The sequence below is a fragment of the Bombina bombina genome, chromosome 5 (genome assembly GCF_027579735.1).
Source record: "Bombina bombina isolate aBomBom1 chromosome 5, aBomBom1.pri, whole genome shotgun sequence".
NCBI lineage: Eukaryota > Metazoa > Chordata > Amphibia > Anura > Bombinatoridae > Bombina > Bombina bombina.
Window position 1 is genome coordinate 300,722,019 of NC_069503.1, and position 27,437 is coordinate 300,749,455.

At 36.3% G+C, this 27,437-nt stretch overlaps 1 protein-coding gene across 3 annotated transcripts in view; it reads left to right on the forward strand.

The window, feature by feature from the left end:
- PPP1R9A (protein phosphatase 1 regulatory subunit 9A) overlaps positions 1-27,437 on the forward strand; it is a 558,902-nt gene that overhangs the window by 500,212 nt on the left and 31,253 nt on the right. For 2 of the 3 annotated variants that reach the window (XM_053714065.1, XM_053714067.1), the window contains 2 exons: positions 372-529; positions 925-1,195. In XM_053714065.1, the coding sequence (XP_053570040.1) occupies positions 372-529; positions 925-1,195 (429 nt within the window). The remainder of the gene's footprint in view (positions 1-371; positions 530-924; positions 1,196-27,437) is intronic. The other variant, XM_053714066.1, reaches the window with a different exon arrangement.

The window sequence follows — 27,437 nt, forward strand, 5'->3', positions numbered from 1 at the left end:
TATTTAAACTGGACAATATATGTAGGGTAAGGAATATTATGAGGAAAGCAGTTGTATTTTCTTCTGTGCTTGCAAGAATCAAGTTAATGAAAAATGAAGAGTTAGCATGGGGAAGTCACATTGGCTGAGAGTGGTAGCTGACTGCAATCATAGAAGGAATACTTTAATTAAAAGTGATGCAAGGATTTCTGCTGTTTGACTACCAAATATGTTAACTGCTACATCTAATATATCTACTGTTAAAATACACACTCAGCTAGTTCCTTTACTTGATTTAGGAATTTGTTTTATTCTTACAGTGGGCATTTAGTTTGATATTACTGACTATCTAATAGAACTTTGTTTTTGATAAATATCCATTTCCCTTCTAGATTTTAATGAAGCAGTTCCTGAAACAGAAAGGCTGGATTCCAAAGCCCTGAAAACACGAGCACAGCTCCTTGTGAAGAGCAAACGCCAAAAACCATCCAGGACTAGATTATGCGACAGCATCAGCTCCACGGATGGGGAAGACAGCATTGAAAGGAAGGTAAGATACTTTACCATCACATGTCAGTACTGTAGTTCTAGCCTGCCAATTTCTGTTTTAATCTGCAAACTATTGAGCTGTATTTTTATTGTTCATATTTCAAAAGGTAAATTTATATTTTTGCAAATCAACCAATTGTAACTATCTCCTGTGATGTTTACTTTATTATTTTCTCATTGATAATGCACTATATTTATTTTCTTTTGAATCTACAATTTGATTAGTACGTCGATAGAGACTCAAATGGAATGGGTTCAACTATCACTCATTAGTTCTACAGTTTAATTTCAACCTCTACTTCTACGATCATTCCATAAAAAAGAAAAAAAAAACAATTGCTCCATTGAGTTGCAACCTCTTTGCATAATATACTTTATAATCTTTTATACCAACAGCTATCAGACAGTTTTGGTAGTCCAAACCATATTCCATTGTCACCACTTTCCATGTCCATGAGAACCTGCTCAACAGCATCAGATTCTGGTGCCTCTTCCTTTTCCCCAATGGCTAGCAGTCCTGCCTTATCATTTGATCTTGTTGCCGACAACCAGGAGGAACAACAGCAATATTCAACATGTGCTATATCTCAGTTTACTACGGGAGATGTGTCAGTAGCCTCTCCCAACCACCATGACACTGCCAACACGTCTGACTACTGTGACAAAGGTATCTCACTTTAAAAGTCTTAGTTACAGTAAAGCATATGGTACAAGTACAATATTCACAGCTTCAGTGAACAGAACAAAAGTCAACAATTGCTTAACAAAAAGAGTTGCATAGAGATGGAAAGCATTTTGTTGATTACCATTTTATTGTAATTCCTAGTGTGTTCATTTTATATGAAAAATTCATATAATTAAGGATTTCTGGTAGAGACACACACATTACAAATTTGTATATCATATTATTGTGATTTCACAATCACAAGGTGAGGTCATTGTTTCATTGACACCAGATATGACACTCTATAAGAAATACATTTAAAGATATTTGTAAACCATTAATTTATATGCTAAGTGCTTCTCAACAAAAGTATTTTGAATTATAATAATTTTTAGTTCTTTTAAAAAAAGTGCTAAGTAAGTGCACTTCATTAATTAGTATGTATGTTTGGACTAGTATTTATGTTTAAACTCTAAGGGGCCGATTTATCAAATTGCAGGCGGACATGATTCGCTGTAGCGAGTCATGTCTGGCCGACATCGCTAACGCAGTCAGCATTTAACATTGCACAAGCATTTCTGGTAAAATACTGGTGCAATGCCGCCCCCTGCACAATCACAGCAAATCGGCCGCTAGCAAGGGATGTCAATTTACTGATTGTATCCGATTATCCCCTAAACCTCTGGCCTCCCACATCAATGCCACTAAATAAACCTATTAACCCCTAAACCGCCAGCCCCCACATCGCAAAAAACTAAATTAAGCTATTAACCCCTAAACCTTACAACCGCCTAACTTTAAATTAAAATTACAATATCCCTATCTTCAAGAGGGGTTAGGTAAGGGAACCAAAAGGTTTAGGGTTTATTTAGCACTCATCCCTAAATATGTGAAAGTTAAAAAATTGAATTTTTAATAGTAACCATATTAAAAGCAAGGAAATTCCTTGATAATGTACCCACACTAAAACTGTTCACCTAGCCCCCCTGTTTCCTGGCCGATAGCAGCTCCCTCGGCTTCAGGTGTCAGGGACTAGGGACAGTATTAAAACCAATAGTAAGTGCACAACAAAGTGCTTACTGTAAGCACAAACGCGTTTCGGCTGTGTTAATCAGCCTTTCTCAATGTGAACAAGTATACACTTTACTACACATAATGAGCTTCATTAATATTGCATATGTATTTTCATACTAATGCAATAAAATGAGCCACACTTGAATATGAGAATATGTATAGTAAGTTCAGGAAATGAACCATAGGTATAACCAAGTATAATACACCTTACCCCCAACCAGGCAAATTGGGCTTCAATATATTAACAAGAAAAACTTTGTGTTTTACTATAAATCTGTGTATGCTCAGGTAATTCTGAACCAACTAAGGTGTACAATGAGAGGTAGGAAATATGTTTAGGAAATAGGATAATAGCAATCTCTACTTTGACAGCTCACACAGTACAGAATAAAGGTGAACTTCAAGGTATTATACAGCGTGCTGAACATAAAGGATACTGTATTAAACTAACATAGTGAGAATAAAGTTCTTACTAACCATATGTTAAGAAGTGAGTAAGTCTCTATAGAAGGATAACACATAATAGCCAACACAGGGGTTGCCACATAGGTTTCATAGCATGGACTGGATCTAGCCATGCAGCACCTAAGCCGCTGGATAACGACTATGTATGTGTACATGTCAATCTTAAATATGGACATGATATACTGACATAGCATGTCAATCTTAAATATGGACATGATATACTGACATAGCATGTCAATCTTAAATATGGACATGATATACTGACATAACATAGGGGTTGCCACATAGGTTTCATAGCATGAACTTGATCTAGCCATGCAGCACCTAAGCCGTTAGATAACAACTATGTATGTGTACGTATTAATCATAAATATGGACATGATATACTGACATAACGATCTATAGACTACGTAGTAACTGATCGCGGACAGGGATTTACAGTATTGATTACATCCAACGATGAGTATTTACAAAGGATCGATACTTAATAGATTAGCCGGTCCCCCTTTAGCACTGCTGACTCAAGATTGGTACTTCTAAAATTGTTGGATCCAATCACGCCGCAAACGGCAATCGCGCCCACTACATACCGCTCTGGATTGGTTACTGAATGGGCGGACTGCAATGCGAGACAGGGATTGGCTGTGAATTTATTTACAAGCACTATATAAAGGGGTGGCACCCGGGCCTCGGCTTACTTGTTCACATTGAGAAAGGCTGATTAACACAGCTGAAACGCGTTTGTGCTTACATTAAGCACTTTGTTGTGCACTTACTATTGGTTTTAATACTGTCCCTAGTCCCTGACACCTGAAGCCGAGGGAGCTGCTATCGGCCAGGAAACAGGGGGGCTAGGTGAACAGTTTTAGTGTGGGTACATTATCAAGGAATTTCCTTGCTTTTAATATGGTTACTATTAAAAATTCAATTTTTTAACTTTCACATATTTAGAGATGAGTGCTAAATAAACCCTAAACCTTTTGGTTCCCTTACCTAACCCCTCTTGCATATATATATTTAGGGTCAGCACCGGATAACTTATCTACCTATCCCTAATCTCACTATTTCTAGTGCCAGTTTCATAATTTGTAAATATAAAAATATCCCTATCTTAAAATAAATCTCACCTGTGAAATTAAAAAACCTAAGTTTAAACTAACAATTAACCTAACATAACTATTATACTAAAATTAAAATAAAAACAAATTAAATAAACTAAATTACACACTAAAAAAAACAACACTACTAAAAAAATTACATTCTAAAATTACAAAGAATAAAAAATACTAAATTACAAAAAATAACAAACACTATATTACGAAAAATAACAAACGAAATTATCCAAAATAAAAAAACAATTACACCTAATGTAATAGCCCTATATATATATAAAAAAAACTAGCCTACAATAAACTACCAATAGCCCTAAAGAAATCAGCTCTTTTACCTGTAAAAAAATAAAAGACCACCCAAAAGTAAAAACCCACCACCCAACCAACCCCTCCAAAATAAAAACCTAACTCTAACAAAAACCTAAGCTACCCATTGCCCTGAAAAGGGCATTTGTATGGGCATTGATCTTTTAAAAAAGCCCAAACTCTAATCTAAAAAAAAAAAACACCCCAAAAAAGTAAAAAAAACAACCTAACACTAACCCCCGACGATCCACTTACATTTGGACATCCAGGCGGTGAGAAGCCTTCATCCAGACGGCGAGGTCTTCATCCATGCAGACGGCGTCTTCTATCTTCATCCAGGAGGCCTCTTCTATCTTCATCCCGGCGGCATCTTCTATCTACATCCCAGCGGCGCGGAGCAGGTCCATCCTTGAAGACATCTGGCATGGAGCATCCTCTTCATACGGTCACTGCCGTACACTGAATCTTCAATGCAGGGAGCCTTTTCAAAATGGCATCCCTTGCATTCCTATTGGCTGATTTGATTTTTGAAATTCATATCAGCTAATAGGATGAGTGCTACTGAAATCCTATTGGCTGTTCAAATCAGCCAATAGGATGAGAGCTACTGAAATTCTATTGGCTATTCAAATCAGCCAATAGAATTTCCGTAGCTCTCATCCGATTGGCTGATTTGAACAGCCAATAGGATTTCAGTAGCTCTCATCCTATTGACTGATTTGAATTTTAATAATCAAATCAACCAATAGGAATGCAAGGGACGCCATTTTGAAAAGGCTCCCTTGCATTGAAGATTCAGTGTACGGCGGTGACCATATGAAGAGGGCGCTCCGCGCTGGATGTCTTCAAGGATGGACCCGCTCCGCGCCGCCGGGATGAAGATAGAAGACACCGCCAGGATTAAAATAGAAGATGCCACCAGGATGAAGATAGAAGACGCCGCCTGCATGGATGAAGACCTCACTGCCTGAATGAAGACTTCTAACCGCCTGGATGTCCAGACTTCAGAAACTGTAAGTGGATCGATTTTTTTTTTTTCCTTTTTTTGGGTGGGTCCTTTTTAGATTAGTTTGGGCTTTTTTTAAAAGAGCTGAATGACCTTTTAAGGGCAATGCAAAATAGCTAAATGCCATTTTAAGGGCAATGCCCATACAAATGCCCTTTTCAGGGCAATAGGTAGCTTAGGTTTTTGTTAGAGTTAGGTTTTTTATTTTGGGGGTTGGTTCGGTGGTGGGTTTTACTCTTTGTATTTTTTTACAGTTAAAAGAGCTGATTTCTTTAGGGCAATGCCCTACAAAAGGCCCTTTTAAGAGCTATTGGTAGTTTATTGTAGGCTAGGGTGTGTTTTTATTTTGGGGGGCTTTTTATTTTTATAGGGCTATTACATTAGGTGTAATTGTTTTTATTTTGGATAATTTTGTTTGTTATTTTTCGTAATTTAGTGTTTGTTATTTTTTGTAATTTAGTATTTTTTATTTTTTGTAATTTTAGATTTATTTTTTTTAGTAGTGTTAGGTTTTTTTAATGTGTAATTTTGTTTATTTAATTGGTAGTTATTTTAATGTTAGTATTATAGTTATGTTAGGTAATTGTTAGTTTAAACTTAGGTTTTTTTAATTTCACAGGTGAGTTTTTATTTATTTTAAGATAGGGAGATTGTAATTTTAAAGTTAGGGGGTTGTTAGGTTTAGGGGTTAATAGTTTAATTTTGTTTTTTGCGATGTGGGGGGACGGAGGTTTAGGGGTTAATAGATTTATATAGTTGCAGTGATGTGGGAGGCCAGAGGTTTAGGGGTTAATAACTTTATTTAGTGGCTGCGATGTTGATGAGTGGTGGAATAGGGGTTAATATCTTCATTATAGTGTCTGCGATTTTGGGGTGCGGGGAAATAGGGGTTAATAACTTTATTATAGTGGCGGCGATGGATCAGGGATCGGCAGATTAGGGGTTAATAACTTTTATTAGTGGCGGCGATGTCAGTGAGCAGAAAATTAGGGGTTAATAACTTTATTTAGGTGTCGGCGATGTCCGGAGTGGCAGATTAGGGGTTAATAACTTTATTTAGGTGTCAGTGATGTCGGGGGCGACAGATTAGGGGTGTTTAGACTTGGGAATTATGTTAGGGTGTTAGGTTTAAACGTAACTTTTTTTTCCCCATAGACATCGATGGGGTTGCGTTACGGAGCTTTTCATTCCGCGCTTCAGGTGTTAGTTTTTTTTCTAACACCTTCTCCTCATTAATGTCTATGGGGAAAGCGTGCACGAGCATGTCAAGTCAGCCCTTGGCTTTTGTGCGGTATGGTGCTCATTGCCACCATATCACACGCACAAGGAGGCTTTTTAGAAACATGTAATGGCAGCGCTATGGAGGGGGAAATAATGCAACTTTTGTTGCATTCATTTCGCACCCTCTATAGTGCAAATCTTGTAATTTAGGTGATAGGGAGTAAAAAAAAACAACAGCAAAAAACAACTCCAATTTCTGTTATCAAATGTACCTCTTTTTTTGTTTCATGTGCCATCAGCCAATCACAAAATAGATAAATTTGTAAGTGTATATGTGCGCTTCACAGCTACAGGGTAAAGATCTAAATCTGTATATCTAATTTACAGTGATATATACCAAAGTGCTTTAAAACCATATATATTACATACATAAAGGAAAAAATTCTGTCCCTTTAATTTATAGATGCAAATTTAATGTTCACAAGATTATATCAAAATACTTATGTTATAAAAAATGACCGGTCATTCCCTAAACATATAAAACTGAGTACATATATATATCTCACTTGCATAAAAAACTATCACCTAGATTTAGAGTTTTGCGTTAGCCGTCCAAACCAGCGTTAAGGATTCCTAACGCTGGTTTTGGCCGCCCGCTGGTATTTAGAGTCAGTCAGGAAAGGGTCTAACGCTCCCTTTCCAGCCGTGAATTTTCCATACCGCAGATCCCCTTACGTCAATTGCGTATCTTTTCAATGGGATCTTTCTAACGCTGGTATTTAGAGTCTTGGCTGAAGTGAGCGTTAGAACTCTAACGACAAGACTCCAGCCGCAGATAAAAGTCGGGCGTTAAGAGCTTTATGGGCTAACGCCGGTTCATAAAGCTCTTAACTACTCTGCTCTAAAGTACACTAACACCCATAAACTACCTATGCACCCCTAAACCGAGGTCCCCCCACATCGCCGCCACTATAATTAAATTTTTTAACCCCTAATCTGCCGACCGCACACAGCCGCAACCTACATTATCCCTATGTACCCCTAATCTGCTGCCCCTAACATCGCCGACACCTACATAATATTTATTAACCCCTAATCTGCCCCCCCAACATCGCCGCTACCTACCTATACTTATTAACCCCTAATCTGCCGACCGGACCTCTCCGCCACTATAATAAATGTATTAACCCCTAAAGCTAAGTCTAACCCTAACACCCCCCTAAATTAAATATAATTTAAATCTAACAAAATAAAATAAATCTTATTAAATAAATTAATCCTATTTAAAGCTAAATACTTACCTGTAAAATAAACCCTAATATAGCTACAATATAACAAATAATTATATTGTAGCTATTTTAGGATTTATATTTATTTTACAGGCAACTTTGTATTTATTTTAACTAGGTACAATAGCTATTAAATAGTTATTTATTATTTAATAGCTACCTAGTTAAAATAATTACAAAATTACCTGTAAAATAAATCCTAACCTAAATTACAATTAAACCTAACACTACACTATCAATAAATTAATTAACTAAACTACCTACAATTATCTACAATTAAATCAACTAAACTAAATTACAAAAAGATTACAAGAATTTTAAACTAATTACACCTACTCTAAGCCCCCTAAAAAAATAACAAAGCCCCCAAAAATAAAAAAATGCCCTACCCTATTCTAAAATAAAGTTATCAGCTCTTTTACCTTACCAGCCCTTAAAAGGGCCTTTTGCGGGGCATGCCCCAAAGTCATCAGCTCTTTTGCATTTTAAAATATCATACAATACCCCCCCACCAACATTACAACCCACCACCCACATACCCCTAATCTAACCCAAACCCCCCTTAAAAAACCTAACACTAAGCCCCAGAAGATCTCCCTACCTTATCTTCACCACGTCGGGTATCACCAATCCGTCCAGAAGAGGGTCCGAAGTCTTCATCCTATCCGGCAAGAAGAGGTCCTCCAGATGGTCCGAAATCTTCATCCTATCCGGCAAGAAGAGGACATCCGGACTGGTAGACATGTTCATCCAGACGGCGTCTTCTATCTTCATCCATCCGGCGCGGAAAGGGACCATCTTGAAGCAGCCGACGCGGGTCCATCCTCTTCTTCAGGCGACTCCCGAAAATGAAGGTTCCTTTAAGTGACGTCATCCAAGATGGCGTCCCTCGAATTCCGATTGGCTGATAGGATTCTATCAGCCAATCGGAATTAAGGTAGGAAAAATCTGATTGGCTGATTGAATCAGCCAATCAGATTCAAGTTCAATCCGATTGGCTGATCCAATCAGCCAGTCAGATTGAGCTTACATTCTATTGGCTGATCGGAACAGCCAATAGAATGCGAGCTCAATCTGATTGGCTGATTGGATCAGCCAATCGGATTGAACTTGAATCAGATTTTTCCTACCTTAATTCCGATTGGCTGATAGAATCCTATCAGCCAATCGGAATTCAAGGGACGCCATCTTGGATGACGTCACTTAAAGGAACCATCATTCGTCAGGAGTCGCCGGAAGAAGAGGATGGATCCGCGTCGGCTGCTTCAAGATGGTCCCGCTCCGCGCCGGATGGATGAAGATAGAAGACGCCGCCTGGATGAACATGTCTACCGGTCCGGATGTCCTCTTCTTGACGGATAGGATGAAGACTTCGGACCCTCTGGAGGACCTCTTCTTGCCGGATAGGATGAAGACTTCGGACCCTCTTCTGGACGGATCGGTGATACCCGGCGTGGTGAAGATAAGGTAGGGAGATCTTCAGGGGCTTAGTGTTAGGTTTTTTAAGGGGGGTTTGGGTTAGATTAGGGGTATGTGGGTGGTGGGTTGTAATGTTGGTGGGGGCTATTGTATGTTTTTTTTAAATGCAAAAGAGCTGATGACTTTGGGGCATGCCCCGCAAAAGGCCCTTTTAAGGGCTGGTAAGGTGAAAGAGCTGTTAACTTTTTATTTTAGAATAGGGTAGGGCATTTTTTTATTTTGGGGGGCTTTGTTATTTTTTTAGGGGGCTTAGAGTAGGTGTAATTAGTTTAAAATTCTTGTAATCTTTTTTTATTTTTTGTAATTTAGTGTTTGTTTGTTTTTGTAATTTAGTTTAGTTGATTTAGTTAATTAATTTATTGGTAGTGTAGTGTTAGGTTTAATTGTAACTTAGGTTAGGATTTATTTTAAAGGTAATTTTGTAATTATTTTAGCTAGGTAGTTATTAAATAGTTAATAACTATTTAATAACTATTGTAACTAGTTAAAATAAATACAAAGTTGCCTGTAAAATAAATATAAATCCTAAAATAGCTACAATATAACTATTAGTTATATTGTAGCTATATTAGGGTTTATTTTACAGGTAATTATTCAGCTTTAAATAGGATTAATTTATTTAATAAGATTTATTTTATTTTGTTAGATTTAAATTATATTTAACTTAGGGGGGTGTTAGGGTTAGGGTTAGACTTAGCTTTAGGGGTTAATACATTTATTAGAGTAGCGGCGAGGTCCGGTCTGCAGATTAGGGGTTAATACTTGAAGTTAGGTGTCGGCGATACTAGGGAGGGCAGATTAGGGGTTAATACTATTTATTATAGGGTTTTTGAGGCGGGAGTGAGGCAGTTTAGGGGTTAATACATTTATTATAGTGGCGGCAAGGTCCGGTCGGCAGATTAGGGGTTAATAAGTGTAGGTAGGTAGCTGCGACGTTGGGGGTGGCAGATTAGGGATTAATAAATATAATATATGGGTCGGCGTTGTTAGGGCAGCAGATTAGGAGTACATAGCTATAATGTAGGTGGCGGCAGTGTACGGAGCGGCAGATTAGGGGTTAATAATAATATGCAGGGGTCAGCGATAGCGGGGGCAGCAGATTAGGGGTTAATAAATATAATATAGGGGTCGACGGTGTTAGGGGCAGCAGATTAGGGGTACATAGGTATAATGTAGGTGGCAGAGGTGTCCGGAGCGGCAGATTAGGGGTTAATTGTGTTATACAGGTGTCAGCGATAGCGGGGGCGGCAGATTAGGGGTTAATAAGTGTAAGGTTAGGGGTGTTTAGACTTGGGGTACATGTTAGGGTGTTAGATGCAGATTTAGGAAGTGTTTCCCCATAGGAAACAATGGGGCTGTGTTAGGAGCTGAACGCTGCTTTATTGCAGGTGTTAGCTTTTTTTTCAGCTCAAACTGCCCCATTGTTTCCTATGGGGGAATCGTGCACGAGTACGTTTTTGAAGCTGGCCACGTCCGTAAGCAACGCTGGTATTTAGAGTTGAAGTGGTGGTAAATTATGCTCTACGCTCCCTTTTTGGAGCCTAACGCAGCCCTTCAGAGAACTCTAAATACAAGCATTGTTTAAAAAGTGCGGGGGGAAAAACACGCGTAGCTAACGCACCCCATTGGCTGCAAAACTCTAAATCTAGCGGTTTAACTGGTTTGAACTCATATACAAAGGATCATTCCATATTTTCATAGTTTCATGCCCACAGTATTAATGTGTAAAACAGATTAACACCTATGGTGTGGAAAATGGACACAACAACTTAATGCCGTTTTTCCTTTTTAGTGACTTAGGTTTTCTTTGTGTCAGTAATAATTAGCTGTTTGAATAAACTTCTGTCCAGTTCATAGATATGCTCAAGTCATGCTTGGATGTTTGACTGTGTTTGTTCAAAGTGTATGTTTAAAGTGTTACTTCAAGCTGATAGCGGTATTGCTAGCACCACACATACAGGCTTATACACCCCTTTCTAAGTTCCTACCTTTTAAACTGGAACGGCTCACCTGGATCTCAGTTATAGTTAGTCAGTTTGTCGTTTGGAGGAGCCTCGTCACGGGTGTCTGAAAAGCTCTGTATGGTAGCTAGCCTGTTCACCGCTTTTCCAATGTTCCGTGTCACCTGATTTGGGTAACCAATTGATGTAGAATAGGCGTAGTTGGTTTTCTATTGAATCCCTACTCTGCACAGAGTGTTTAGGAAAATAGTCCCCTTTAATCTCGTGCAATCCTCCGTATGTGAACAAAAATCCTTCTTTAGATTTTACCATCAATGCGTTTCACCGATAAACGGCTTTTTCAAGATGGTTATTGGTCATGTAAAATGTCTTTTTATACACACCTTTTAATAGGTGATTGGATGGATCTTTTTCTGTTTGCTTCCCACTGTGATCTATAAAGGTGGTATTATTTAAAGGTGGTATTATTTCTTGCTGCGGACTTATGCATTTTTGTTAATACATACTATAAGAGAAATTCATTTGATCCATATTTATATTAAAATAAAATTTCATTGCAGTTATACTACTTAATTCTTACAAAGTTCAATATTAAAATTCTTTAAAAACTTATTATTTGCATATTTAAAATATTAATAAAGTGATATTTCATATTATGTCCAAGGTGTTATATGTGTGAATTATTATATTATGTATACATGTATATTTATCTACACATCATGAATTTTCCTAAACATTCCTTTGTGGAGCCTACCTACTTTAGATTACAAAGATCTTGCCAGGTCTCTATGCATAACTATGTTATCATACATAATAAACAGTCCATAAATTAGCCACTAAAATAGTGTAAATCAATAATTTGATTGAGTACCATGTAATTAGACTAGCTTTGTAACCAGACTGACTTTGTTTAATCCAAAATAAAGGGGTAAGGTCCAGTTCGGAGTGAAGGCATAGTGGAAAGAGGGTACCCATATAGTAAATCATTTGTGCTTCTTTTAATAATAGTACTTTGTCAAAGTCGATTCCCCTCCATGGTTTTTTGACCTTACATATCCCCCAATACCTGAGATCTTTAGTGTTTTTGTTATGTACACTCCTAAAGTGTTCATATAATCTTGTTTCTTGATCTTCTTTTTCTATTAGGTTTAGATGTTCTCGAATTCTTGTACGTAAGGTACGAGACGTTTCACCTAAATACTGCTTTTGGCATGTGCACTGAATGAGATAAATCACCCCTTTGTTTCTACCCTGAATTGTTTCTGATATTTTATATTCTGTCTGTGTGTTGGTGGAGGTATAGTGTTTTAATTTAGTAGTATGCCTGCAAGCTTTACAACTATAGCAGGGGAAATAACCACTAAGATCTTTATTCTTAGTGGTAATTGATTTTTTTATATTGAAATCACTCCAAAATGTTTTTCATATTTCTGGCTTTACTATATATTATAGTTGGTCTTTTAGTCATTGACTTACCTATGACAGGATCTGACTGTATAAGATGCCAATACTTATTTAGGATCTTCTCTACTTGTTTATGTTTGCAGTTATAGTTTCTTACAAAAAGGAACTATGACAGTATCTTTATCTTTATAAACGGTTGTATCTTTTTTCCGTGTCAAAATATCTATCCTCTCTGTTTCCCTTACTTGAGCTATTGACGCTTTTACTTCATCGACCTTGTAGCCTTTTTCTAAAAATCTCTGTTCTAAAATTTTTATCTGAGTATCATAGTTAATGGGTCTAGAACAGTTACGTCTTACTCTAAGACACTGTCCTTTTCGGGATGTTTCTAATCCATCGTTTAAGATGGCAGCTGTTGGCATGTACATAGTTGTTAGCGTCTACGGCCTTGAAATGATTTTTAGTATTGAGTTGACCACTTTCAACAAAAATATCCAAATCTAAAAATGTAATTGATTCCTTACTCATAGTGTATGTGAATTTTAAATTCACATCATTGTTATTCATATCATTAAAAAAAAACTCATCAACCTAGTTTCATCCCCCTTCCAGATGATCAATATGTCATCTATGTATCGTTTGAAAAGCTTGAGGCTTGCACCCATGCTATGTTCCTGGATAAATTGTTGTTCCCATTTACCCATAAAAAGGTTGGCATAGCTGGGTGCAAACCTTGTGCCCATTGCGGTTCCTCTAATTTGTAAATATAAGTTCTGGGTAAATGCAAATACATTGTTAGTCAGAATATATTCAATGCAATCTAAAATAAAACAATTATGTTTTGCTTGTAACTCACTCTCACTTTTTAAATGCCCTTTAATTGCCTCCAGGCGTTTGTCGTGCATAATGCTTGTATAGAGTGAGCTTACATCACTTGGATGGATGTCTTGTATAGTCTTTAGTACTACTGATGTGTCTTTTAAATACGAGCTCGCATTCTATTTTAAATATAAGCTCGCTTTCTATTGGCTGATCGGAACAGCCAATAGAATGCAAGCTCAATCTGATTGGCTGATTGGATCAGCCAATCAGATTGAACTTGAATCTAATTAGCTGATTTAATCAGCCAATCAGATTTTTCCTACCTTAATTCCGATTGGCTGATAGAATCCTATCAGCCAATCGGAATTCGAGGGACACCATCTTGTATGGCGTCATTTAAAGGAACCGTCATTCGTAGTCTAGTCTTCGGGGAAGAAGGATGTTCCGCGCCGGAGGTCTTGAAGATGGAGCCGCTCCTCGTCGGATGGATGAAGATAGAAGATCCCGCTTGGATGAAGATGTCTGCCAGTCCGGATGTCCTCTTCTGCCCGGATAGGATGAAGAGTTCTGCCGCTCCGGATGTCCTCTTTTGGTCCATCGGTGCCCGGCTGGGTGAACACGGCTCAAGGTAGGGTGATCTTTAGGGGGGTAGTGTTAGGTTTATTTAAGGGGGGTTTGGGTTAGAGTAGGGGTATGTGGGTGGTGGGTTTTAATGTTGGGGGTGTTGTATTTTTTTCACAGGCAAAAGAGCAGATGACTTTGGGGCATGCCCCGCAAAAAGCCCTTTTAAGGGCTGGTAAAAGAGCTGGTTACTTTTTAATTTAGAATAGGGTAGGGACCTTTATTATTTTGGGAGGCTTTTTTATTTTATTAGGGGGCATAGAGTAGGTGTAATTAGCCTAATATTCTTGTAATCTTTTTTTATTTTTTGTAATTTAGTGTTTGTTTTTTTTGTAATTTAGTTTAGTTTATTTAATTGTATGTAATTGTAGGTAATTTATTTAATTAATTTATTGATAGTGTAGTGTTAGGTTTAATTGTTACTTAGGTTAGGATTTATTTTACAGGTAATTTTGTAATTATTTTAACTAGGTAGCTATTAAATAGTAAATAACTATTTAATAGCTATTGTACCTAGTTAAAATAAATACAAAGTTGCCTGTAAAATAAATATAAATCCTAAAATAGCTACAATATAATTATTCGTTATATTGTAGCTATATTAGGGTATATTTTACAGGTAAGTATTTAGTTTTAAATAGGAATAGTTTAGTTAATAAGATTTAATTTATTTCGTTAGATTAAAATTATATTTAACTTAGGGGGGTGTTAGGGTTAGGGTTAGACTTAGCTTTAGAGGTTAATACATTTATTAGAGTAGCGACGAGGTCCGGTCGGCAGATTAGGGGTTAATACTTGAAGTTAGGTGGCGGGCAGATTAGGGGTTAATACTATTTATTATAGGGTTTGCGAGGCGGGAGTGCGGCGGTTTAGGGGTTAATAACTTTCTTAGAGTAGCGGCGAGGTCCGGTCGGCAGATTAGGGGTTAATAAGTGTAGGTAAGGTAGGAGCGACGTTGGGGGGGCAGATTAGGGGTTAATAAATATAATATAGGTGTCGGCGGTGTTAGGGGCACATAGAAACATAGAAACATAGAATTTGACGGTAGATAAGAACCAAAAAGGCCCATCAAGTCTACCCATATTACATGTTACTTTTTCTTTAGGATAGCCTTATGCATTTCCCAGGCATTTTTAAATTCCTTTACAGTCTTTGTGTTTACCACCTCAAATGGAAGTTTATTCCATGAATCCACCACCCTTTCTGTAAAAAAATGCTTCTTCAAATTTCTCCTGAATCTACTACCCTCTAACTTTAGATTGTGACCCCTTGTTTTGGCATTTATTTTTTGGGAAAAATGCTTTCAGCTTCTATTTTATTACGTCCCTTCATATATTTGAAGGTTTCTATCATGTCACCTCTTTCCCTTCTATCCTCTAAACTATACATATTTAGATCATAGAGTCTTTCTTTGTACGTTTTATATTTTAGACCATGTACCATTTTAGTAGCCCTCCTTTAGACAGCTTCTAGTTTATTTATATCTTTCTGAAGATATGGTCTCCAGAACTGTACACAGTATTCCATATTTGGTCTAATTAATGATCTGTAAAGTGGCATAAGAACCTTGCTATTTCTACTACTAAAACCTCTTCCAATGCAACCAAGCATTTGACTGGCCTTGCTGGCTGCACTGCGGCATTGTGTACCAAATTTTAAATTATCTGAAATAATAATTCCCAAATCCCTTTCTTCTTTAATTAGTCAGTAATGTACCATTGAGACTATAATTGGCCTTTGGGTTTTTGGATCCTATATGCATAATTTTGCTCTTGGTAATATTAAATTTCAGATCCCATTTATTTGACCAGCCCTCTAGTTTATTAATATCACAGTTCATTTGATCAACTCCTCCTGGAACATCTACCCTGTTACAAACTTTTGTATCATCAGCAAAAAAGCAAACCTTCCCCTTAAGCCCACTTCCAATATCACTTATGAACATGTTAAACAAAACAGGCCCAAGAACTGACCCTTGGGGAACACCACTAGTAACTGATGCCTCATTTGAATGTACTCCATTAATTGAAACCCTCTGTAGTCTATCTTTAATCCAGCTTTCTACCAACTTAAAAATCTTAGCATCTATTCCAAGGCAATACATTTTGTGAATAAGTTTGTTGTGTGGGACGGTGTCAAATGCTTTGCTAAAGTCTAGATATGCAACATCTACCGCTCCTCCCTGGTCTATTATTTTAGTTACATGGTCAAAGAAATCAATTAGATTAGTCAGGCATGATCTTCCAGCAGTGAAACCATGCTGTCCTTTGTCTTCTAATTTGTTTGTCTGAATGAAAGATGCAAGTCTTTCCTTTAAAAGAGTTTCCATTAATTTCCCTGCAATTGAGGTCAAACTGACTGGCCTATAGTTAGCAGAATCTTCCCTACTACCCTTTTTATGAAGAGGGACTACATTGGCAATTTTCCAGTCTTTTGGAACAACTCCTGTTAGAAGTGACTGATTAAATAAATCAGCTAATGGAGTAGCTATTACGGATCGAAGTTCTCTTAGAACCCTTGGATGAATATTATCTGGACCAACAGACTTATTAACTTTTATTTTTGATAAAGCCCTTGAAACCTCTTCCTCTGTAAAAAGAAAAGTACTACTCACATTATTATTTACAGTAACATCCCTTAATAGAATCTCACTATCTTTACCATCCCTTGTAAAGACTGAACAAAAGTAATCATTTAAACAGTTTGCTATTTGTTTAACTTCTTCCACTACTCTATCCTCATTCTTGAGTCTAACTATCCCTCTGTTAATTTTTCTCTTTTCACTGATATATCTAAAGAAGGTTTTGTCACCGTTTTTTACAGATTGTGCTATTTTCTCTTCTGCATCAGCTTTAGCCTTTCTGATTAACTTCTTTGTCATCTTTTGACGGGTTCTCCATTTTTCTTTATCCTCTTCTGAGCCAGTGAGTTTGAATTTTTTATAGACTGTCTTTTTTGTCTTAACTGCATGTGCTACTTCTCTTGAAAACCAGATTGGTTTTCTTTTTCTTTTACTTTTACAAACAAGCCTAATACAGTGTTTAGTTGCATCTAGAATAGCATTTTTAAAATATTCCCACTGTTCTTGTACTCCTGTGATCTGTGCCATCCCTTTTAGGGATTCATCTAGGTATCTGCCCATGTAAGAAAAATCAGTTGATCTAAAGTCTAAGACTTTTGTTTTACTATGGTTGCTTAGTACCTTTGCCTGAATATTAAACCATACAGACTGATGATCACTAGAGCCTAAGTTCTCACCCACAGACACCTCAGATACTATATCACTGTTTGTAATTACTAAATCTAATATAGTTCCTTTTCACGTTGGTTCTTTTACTAGTTGCTCAAGAGATTCCCCTTGTAAAGATTCCAGATATATTTACTTCTAGTTGATTTGACAACAGGTACTTCCCAGTCTACATCAGGCATATTAAAGTCCCCCACTACAATAACATTGCCCTTCATTGTAATTTTGGCTATTTCATCAATTAATAAATAGTCTGATGCTTCATCCTGTAATGGTGGTCTATATACTACTCCTATTCTAAACACCTGTTTTCCTTCAGTTTCTATAGTTACCTAAACATAGGGATAATGTAGGTTGCGGCTGTGTACGGAGCAGCAGATTAGGGGTTAATAGTATAATGCAGGTGTCAGCGATAGCAGGGTCAGCAGATTAGGGGTTAATAAGTGTAAGGTTAGGGGTGTTTAGACTCGGGGTTCATGTTAGGGTGTTAGGTGTAGACTTAGAGAGTGTTTCCCCATAGGAAACAATGGGGCTGCATTGGGAGCTTAACGCTGCTTTTTTGAAGGTGTTAGTTTTTTTTTCATCCCAAACTGCCCCATTGTTTCCTATGGGGGAATCGTGCATGAGCACGTTCTGCCAGCTTACCGCTACCGTAAGCAACACTGGTATTGAGGGTTGAAGTGGCGGTAAATTAGGCTCAACGCACCCTTTTTGGAGCCTAACGCAGCCCCTCAGACAACTCTCAATACCAGCGTTGTCTTAAGGGTGCGTTGGGAAAAAAAAGCTGTGTTAGCTACGCGGGTCTTTACCGACAAAACTCTAAATCTAGGCGTTAGTTTGTATATCTATTAATTGCACAATTTTAGTTAAACCTTTTTCGCTCCAATCGTTAAAAACAAATGTTTCCATACCACTGATGAATTGGGGATTTCCCCTGATCTGTAAATACTTTGACATTTTAGACTCTGAGAGTAATATCTGACATAAATTCTTCCAGGCCTGTGTGATATTATGAACTGTATATTGAAAGCTAGTTCTTTCAGATGATTTTGTCACGGGAAAATGCAACAGAGCTGTAAGAGATAACGGAGAGATTGCTATTTCCTTCTTTTTATGATTAGTAATATGCGCTATACCTGTTAGCCAATCTAGCGCATTGTTTGCTAGGCATACCCAATTATAAAATCTCAAATTGGGGAGAGCTAACCCTCCATCTATTCTCATATGTGCCAATTTTTTTTTCCCTTTTCCCCATAGAAATTGTAAGCATTGAGTATTCAAATTTCGTATAGCTTTGACCGGTATAAATGTCGGAATATTCTGCATGAGAAAGAGAATTTTAGGGAACAGCATCATTTTAATTAGAGTTACTTTTGCCGACAAGGAAAGCGGTAGCTTAGCCCAGTTTTTTAAAGAACCTATACATTTTTGCCAGATGGGAGCATAATTCAAATTATACGACTCAGCCAGATATTTTTAAAGAACTATTCCAAGGTATCAAATTTTAGAGGACGCTTGTCTGAAGGGATTTAGAAGTAGACTATTTCTTTTTTTGATAATCCATAAGATTCCTGACTTATTCAAATTTATTTTGTAACCTGAAAAACTACTAAATTCTTCAATTGCTTCCAAAATACAAGGTATATTTTTCCTAGAATTACTTATATAAAATAAAATATCATCTGCATACATAGTCAGGGTAATTTTCTTATTTCCCAACATAATTCCTTCTAGTCTTTCTCTACAGAGAATTGCCAATGGTTCCAAAGAAATATTGAACCGGAGTGGTGATAACGGACAGCCCTGTCTAGTTCCTTTCTGGAGTCTAAGACTCGATGAGATTATACCGTTAATTTTTATATATGAAACTGGGTTTTGATATATTAATTTAATATAATTAGCAACATTTTCTGATATCCCAAATCTGTTCAATGCAGTAAATAGATGATTCCAAGAAATGGAGTCGAATGCCTTTTCGGCATAGACCATCAATAGGGCAAAATCTACCTGTTTGAACCTCTTATCTCTCTGATTAGAGAGCATCTGTTGAATAAGAAACATCGCTGTTCTGATATTTTTCTGTAAGGTTCTTCCGGGCATGAATCCAGCCTGATCTGTATGTATTATTTCTTCTAAGACTCCCTTGAGTCTGTCAGCCAGAATACTAGCTATTATTTTATAGTCTGCATTAAGTAAGGAGATTGGACGGTATGCATCCATTGTTTATATATCTTTATCTTTTTTATGTATTAAAGTGATATTAGCTTCTGCAAAGTACCTTGAAGGGTGCATATTATTAACAAAATAACTATTATATAAGCTAACCAATACATGACTAATGTCCTCCTGTAGAATCATATAAAACTCAATCGGGATTAGATCCGGTCCCGGAGCTTTGCCGCTAGGAGAAGTTTTTATAGCTTGTATAATTTCTTCTAGTGTTATATCCTTATTTAATAGATCCAACTGAATCCTGCTAATCTTGGGTGTATTAATTTTATTCCAAAAATTAGCTTTTATCTCCAGGTCAATGTTACCGGCAAAGTATAGTGTCTTATAGAAAGAATGAAATTGTACTAGGATATCTTTTGGAGAAGTATATATTTTCCCGTTTACCTTAATGGCCCCAATAAAATAGTTTTTCCTCTTACTTTTTACTAGATTTGCTAGTAATTTAGCTGTATTTGACGAGAATCTATTGAATCTCATATTATTGTTGATATCTTTTGGCAGCATCTGTTGGTTTAAAAAGAATTCTGTCTCTGCTTTTGCTTCCTGGTATTTAGACCAGTTTAAACTAGAAGAATTTTCTAAATATTTTAAATATTTATTTTTTAACTGGTTAGACAATGGGATTTCTCTTATACTCAGACTCTTTTTCCTAGCACTCATATATGCCTTGATTTGTCCTCTAAGGAAGGCTTTGGCTGTCTCCCAAACAATGTCTACCTTTGACATGTAGCTTTTATTAAAATGAACAAATTATTTCCATTTAGATTGTAGCCAGTTTCTAAATTTAAAATTGGAGATAAGAAAGGAAGGAAAGAAGAAGCTTGTTTTTTTGTTCTGGTGAGAATTCTAATAGTCAATTGATATAGATATAATTGCATGATCCGACACCAAAATATTTGAGATAAAAAAAAAAAGTTTTATATGCCCAATAACCATCTTGATAAAGCTGTTTATCAGTGAAACGCATTGATGGTAAAATCTAAATAAGGATTTTTGTTCACGAGATTAAAGGGAACTATTTTCCTAAACACTCTGCGCAGAGTAGGGATTCAATAGTAAACCAACTACACCTATTCTACATCGATTGGTTGCCCAAATCAGGTGACATGGAACGACCAGCAGCATTGGAAAAGCGGTGAACAGGCTAGCTACCATACAGAGCTTTTCAGGCAACCATGCCGAGGCTCCTCCGAATGACAAACTGAGTAACTATAATGGAGATCCGGGGAGCCGTTCCAGTTTAAAAGGTAGGCTCTTAGAAAGGGGTGTATAAGTTTATATGTGTGGTGCTAGCAATACCGCTATCAGCTTGAACTAACACTTCGAACATTCACTTTGAACAAACGCAGTCAAACATCCAAGCGTGACTTGAGCATATCTATGAACTGGACAGAAGTTTATTCTAACAGCTAATTATTACTGACACAAAGAAAACCTAAGTCACTAAAAAGGAAAAACGGCATTAAGGACTTTGTTGTGTCTGTTTTACACATTAATACTGTGGACATGAAACTATGAAAATATGGAATGATCCTTTGTATATAAGTTCAAACCAGTATTAGTTTTTTATGCAAGTGATATATATATATATATATATATATATATATATATATATATATATATATATATATATTATATTATATGTACTTAGTTTTATATGTTTAGGGAATAACCGCTCATTTTTTTATAACTCATAAGTATTTTGATATAATCTTGTGAACATTAAATTTGCATCTATAAATTAAAGGGACAGCATTTTTTTCCTTTATGTATGAAATATATATGGTTTTAAAGCACTTTCGTATATACCACTGTAAATTAGATGTACAGATTTAGATCTTTACCCTGTAGCTGTGAAGCACACATATACACCTACAAACCTATCTAGTCACAATTATATTTTTTCCGTTGTGAGAACAGGATAGTATATCTGTAACAAGGGTTTCAGACTAGCGCAACACTAACCCCTTTGTACCAGATAATCACAAAATAGAGGCTGGTGCCTCAGAAAGTATGCATATACAAACTGTGCTCATTTTGATAATGGAAGTCAATTGGAAAAGTTGTTTTTTTATTTTATACTCTGAATCATGAAAGGCATGATGATAATTCTTTGTTTGATAAATTAGGAAAGATATGTGGAAAAGATGAACTAAGTACATGCATTTAGAGCCTGTAAGTTAAACAAACAGATGTTAAAAATTAGTCTATTTAAAATGGGAATCACAAAAACATAGGGGTAAATTTAACAAATGCCAGGTGGATATGATTCGCTAGAGGCCGGCATACGCTGTCAGCATTTAACATTGCACAAGCATTTCTTGTGAAATGCTTGTGCACTGCCGCCCCTGCACATTCGCGACCAACCGGCCTTTAGCAGGGGCTTTCAATCATCCAAATCATATTGGATGGGGATGATTGTCGTTCGCCACATAAAAGGTGGTGGACAAGTTAACGGACCACTGCTTCTTAACTTATGTTTCTGGCGAGCCAGAAACTTCACGGGTAGAAAGCAGCATCCGCTGCTTATTAAATCTACCCCATAAAGTTTACATCATGTTCCATTGCAAATCAATAATTATTTTTGTATTAGCAATGAAACAGAATATTGATACATTTGAAAAATGCTGCATGTACCATTGCTCAAGCATTTCACCAGTAATGCTTGTGCAATGCTGCCCCCTGCTCACTGGCAGCCATTTGACTGCTAGCAGAGGCTGTCAATCATCCAGATCGGATTGGGATAATTTTAATGAGTGACGGACAGGTTAAGAAACGATTGTCATCTGATGCAGCAATCTCTGCTTCTTAAATGGAGTCCAATGTATGGGTTAAAAGGCATCTTAAGGGCATTGAAAATATTTACCCCATTAATAATGTTAGGACTTTTATGAATAGAAATTCATATGCAATATAGCACTTGTATTTTTTTTTTAGTAACCCACAAGAATAAAACCGAGGGCCAGATATCAAGCGGCATGCTAAGCAAACAGCCAGAAGTAAACTTTTCACTCGCATGGGTTAGCATGCATATTACAAGTCAAAAGTAAAATGTTTGCACGTAAGCGAAAGCCGATACGCTCTAACTCCTGGACTTAGGATATTGCAACCACCCTACATTTTTCTCCCCTTAGACTTTAATGGGAAATGCAAACTGGAAAAACACTTATCACTTGCACACTAACCAGACAGGAGTTAAACCTACAGCGCTAACCCAAAGGAAGTTATGAATATTTTACATTCCAAAATGTTCTTTTTTTTAATATACCTCTCTCTATTTCTCTTTCTTTTTCTCTCTCTCTCTCTCTCTCTCTCTCTCTCTCTCTCTCTCTCTCTCTCTCTCTCTCTCTCTCTCTCTCTCTCTCTCTCTCACTCTCTCTCTCTCTCTATATATATATATAAATATAGGTATAGGTATATGCAGATATATATAGGAATATATATTTAAAAATACATTGAACATTTCCCCTTATATGAAGAATATTGGAATGTAAAATATTTACAGTAAATACACAGTAAAACACATTCAGATAGATTACGAGTTGTGCGTTCGTCTTTTAACGCGGAAAAATGGTAATTTCAGTGTTAAAACAGCAACGCAGCCATTACAAGTCTTGCCAGTATAGCTGTACCGCAAGCCTTTTGGCCTGTAACGCAACATCAGTCCCGCAGTCGTAAAAATTATGTTTTTTATGGGACTTCTATAGCGCTGCCATTATGAGTTTTGCAGTGAGGCTAAAAAGCTTGCGTTACACCCTATAACGACAAGATCCGTACCGCCATCTGAGAGCAGTAGTTATGAGTTTTACGTAACAAAACTGTTACACAAAACTCATAATTAAACTGTTACAAAGTACACTAGAAACCCATAAACTATCTATTAAACCCTAAACAAGGCCCTCCCGCAATGCAAATACTATATTAAAGTTATTAACCCCTAATCTGCCGCTCCCGACATCGCCGCCACTAATAAAATGTATTAACCCCTATTCCGCCCCTCCCCGAAATCGTCACCACTATAATAAAGTTATTAACCCCTAAATCGTCTTACTCCCGCATCGCAAACACTATTTAAATATGATTAACCCCTAATCTGCCGTCCGTCCACATCGCCCCCACTATACTCAAGTTATTAACCTCTATTCCGCCACCGCCGCCACTCTAATAAACCTCAACAAAATATACTAAATTAAACTATTAACCCCTAAACCGAAAGCCCCCACATCACAGAAAACTAATTTAAACTAGTAACCCCTAAACCTAACGCCCCCTAACTTTAGATTAAAATTACAATTTCCCTATCTTAAATTAAATTAAAAATTACCTGTAAAATTAAGAAAAAATAAGTTTAAACTAATAATTAAACCAAGATAACTATTAAACTAAAATTAAACTAGCTACCAATTAAAGAAAACTAAAATACACATTAAAAAATCCTAGCACTATTATAAAAATTACAAAGTTTCTAATTACAAAAAATAAAAAATTCAAAAATTACAAAAAAATAACAAACACTGAATTACGAAAAATAACAAACAAAATTATCAAAAAAATAAAGAAATACACCTAATCTAATACCTCTATAAAAATAAAAAAACCACCCAAAATAAAAGAAAGCCCTAGCCTACACCAATAGCCCTTAACAGGGCCTTTTGTGGGGCATTGCCCCAAAGAAATCAGCTCTTTTACCTGTAAAAAAATCTCAAAGACACCCAACAGTAAAACCCACCACCCAACCAACCCCCCAAAATAATAAACCTAACTCTAAAAAAACCTAAGCTACCCATTGCCTTGAAAAGGGCATTTGTATGGGCATTGCCCTTAAAAGGGCATTCAGCTCTTTTAAGTAAAACCCAAACCCTAAACTAAAAAAAAAACACCCCAAAAAAGTTTAAAAATCCTAACACTAGCCCCCGAAGATTCACTTACATTTCCTGAAGTCCGGACATCCAGGCGGCGAGAGGTCTTCATCCAGGCGGCAAGGTCTTTATCTATCCAGATGGCGTCTTCTATATTCATCCAGGCGGCATCTTCTATCTTCATCCCGGCTGCGTCTTCTATCTTTATCCCGGCGGTGCGGAGCGGATCAATCCTGAAGACATCCGGCGCAGAGCATCCTCTTCATATGGTCGCCGCCGTATACTGAATCTTCAATGCAAGGGAGCCTTTTCAAAATGGCGTTCCTTGCATTCCTATTGGCTGATTTGACTTTGGAAATTCAAGTCAATCAATAGGATTTGAGCTACTGAAATCCTATTGGCTGTTCAAATCAGCCAATAGGATGAGAGCTACTGAAATTCTATTGGCTGATTTGAATAGCCAAAAGAGCTGAATGCCCTTTTAAGCAAAAGAGCTGAATGCTCTTTTAAGGGCAATGCCCATACAAATGCCCTTTTCAGGGCAATAGATAGCTTAGGTTTTTGTTAGAGTTAGGTTTATTATTTTGGGGGTTGGTTGGGTGGTGTGTTTTACTGTTGGGGGGTCTTTGTTTTGTTTTTTACAGGTAAAAGAGCTGATTTCTTTGGGGCAATTCCCCACAAAAGGCCCTTTTAAGGGCTATTGGTAGTTTATTGTAGGCTAGGTTTTTTTATTTTGGGTGGGCTTTTTTATTTTTATAGGGCTATTAGATAAGGTGTAATTCTTTTTTTATTTTTTATAATTTCGTTTGTTATTTTTAGTAATTTAGTGTTTGTTATTTTTTGTAATTTAGTATTTTTTATTTTTTGATATTAGATACTTTGTAATTTTTATAGCAGTGTTAGGATTTTTTAAATGTGTATTTTAGTTTTCTTTCGGCTAGATTACGAGTTGTGCATTAGGTTAAAAAAGCAGCGTTAAGAGATATTACGAGTCTTGAAGGTTTAGGGTCACCGCACACTTTTTTTGCCTTACTGCAAAACGACTTACGCAAACTTCGTAAAGTCTTTTTTCTATAAGACTTCCATAGCACCGGTATTAAGAGTCTGTCCTGGGATGCCAAAAAGTGAGCGGTACACCCTACCCCGTCAAGAGTCCTAACGCATTTAAAAGTCAGTAGTTAAGAGTTTTATGGTACAACGCCATAACATAAAACTCATAACTAAAGTGCTAAAAAGTACACTAACACCCATAAACTACCTATTAACCCCTAAACTGAGGCCCTCCCACATTGCAAACACTATAATAAAATTATTAACCCCTAATCTGCCGCTCCGGACATCACCGCAACTATAATAAACATATTAACCCCTAAACCGCCGCACACCTGCCTCGCAAACATTAGTTAAATATATTAACCCCTAATCTGCCGTCCCTAACATCGCCGCCACCTATCTACATTTATTAACCCCTAATTTGCCACCCCCAACGTCGCCGCCACTATACTAAATGTATTAACCCCTAAACCTAAGTCTAACCCTAATACCCCCTAACTTAAATATAATTTAAATAAATCTAAATAAAAATATATATTGTTACCTAAATAATTCCTATTTAAAACTAAATACTTACCTATAAAATAAACCCTAAGATAGCTACAATATAACTAATATTTACATTGTAGCTATCTACGGGTTTATTTTTATTTTACAAGCAAGTTTGTATTTATTTTAACTAGGTACAAAAGTTATTAAATAGTTATTAACTATTTAATAACTAGCTAGCTAAAATAAATACAAAAGAACCTGTAAAATAAAACCTAAACTAAGTTACAAAAAAAATAATATTATTACCTAAATAATTCCTTACCTATAAAATAAACCCTAAGATAGCTACAATATAACTAATAGTTATATTGTATCTAGCTTAGGGTTTATTTTTATTTTACAGGCAAGTTTGTATTTATTTTAACTAGGTACAATAGCTAAAATAAATACAAAAGAACCTGTAAAATAAAACCTAACCTAAGTTACAATAACACCTAACCCTACAATTAACTAAATTAACTAAATTAAAAACAATTAAATATTAGCTAAAGTACAAAAAAACAAAACATTAAATTATAGAAAATAATAAACAAATTCCAAGATATTTAAACTAATTACACCTAATGTAAGAGCCCTATCAAAATAAAAAAGCCCCCCCAAAATAAAAAAAAAAAACCTAACCTAAACTAAACTATCAATAGCCCTTAAAAGGGCCTTTTGCGGGGCATTGCCCCAAAGAAATCAGCTCTTTTACCTGTAAAAAAATTACAAACAACCCCCCAACAGTAAAACCCACCCCCTACACAACCAACCCCCCAAATAAAATACTATCTAAAAAAACCTAAGCTCCCCATTGCCCTGAAAAGGGCATTTGGATGGGCATTGCCCATTGTGGGTTTTACTGTTGGGGGTTTGTTTGTATTTTTTTTTACAGGTAAAAGAGCTGATTTCTTTGGGGCAATGCCCCGCAAAGGCCCTTTTAAGGGCAATTGATAGTTTAGTTTAGGCTAGGGTTTTATTTTATTTTGGGGGGGCTTTTTTATTTTGATAGGGCTATTAGATTAGGTTAATTAGTTTACATATCTTGTAATTTGTTTATTATTTTCTGTAATTTAGTGTTGTTTTTTTGTACTTTAGCTAATTTAATTTAATTTATTTAATTGTTTTTATTTTAGTTAATTTATTTAATTGTAGGGTTAGGTTAGGTGTTATTGTAACTTAGGTTAGGTTTTATTTTACAGGTATTTTTGTGTTTATTTTAGTAGGTAGTTATTAAATAGTTAATAACTATTTAATAACTATTGTGCCTAGTTAAAATAAAAACAAACTTGCCTGTAAAATAAAAATAAACCCTAAGCTAGATACAATATAACTATTAGTTATATTGTAGCTATCTTAGGGTTTATTTTATAGGTAAGGAATTATTTAGGTAATAATATAAATTTTTATTTAGATTTATTTAAATTACATTTAAGCTAGGGGTTGTTAGGGTAGATAGGTGGCGGCGATGTTGGGGGCGGCAGATTAGGGGTTAATAAGTGTAAGATTAGGGGTGTTTAGACTCAGGGTTCATGCTAGGGTGTTAGGTGTAAACATAAAATG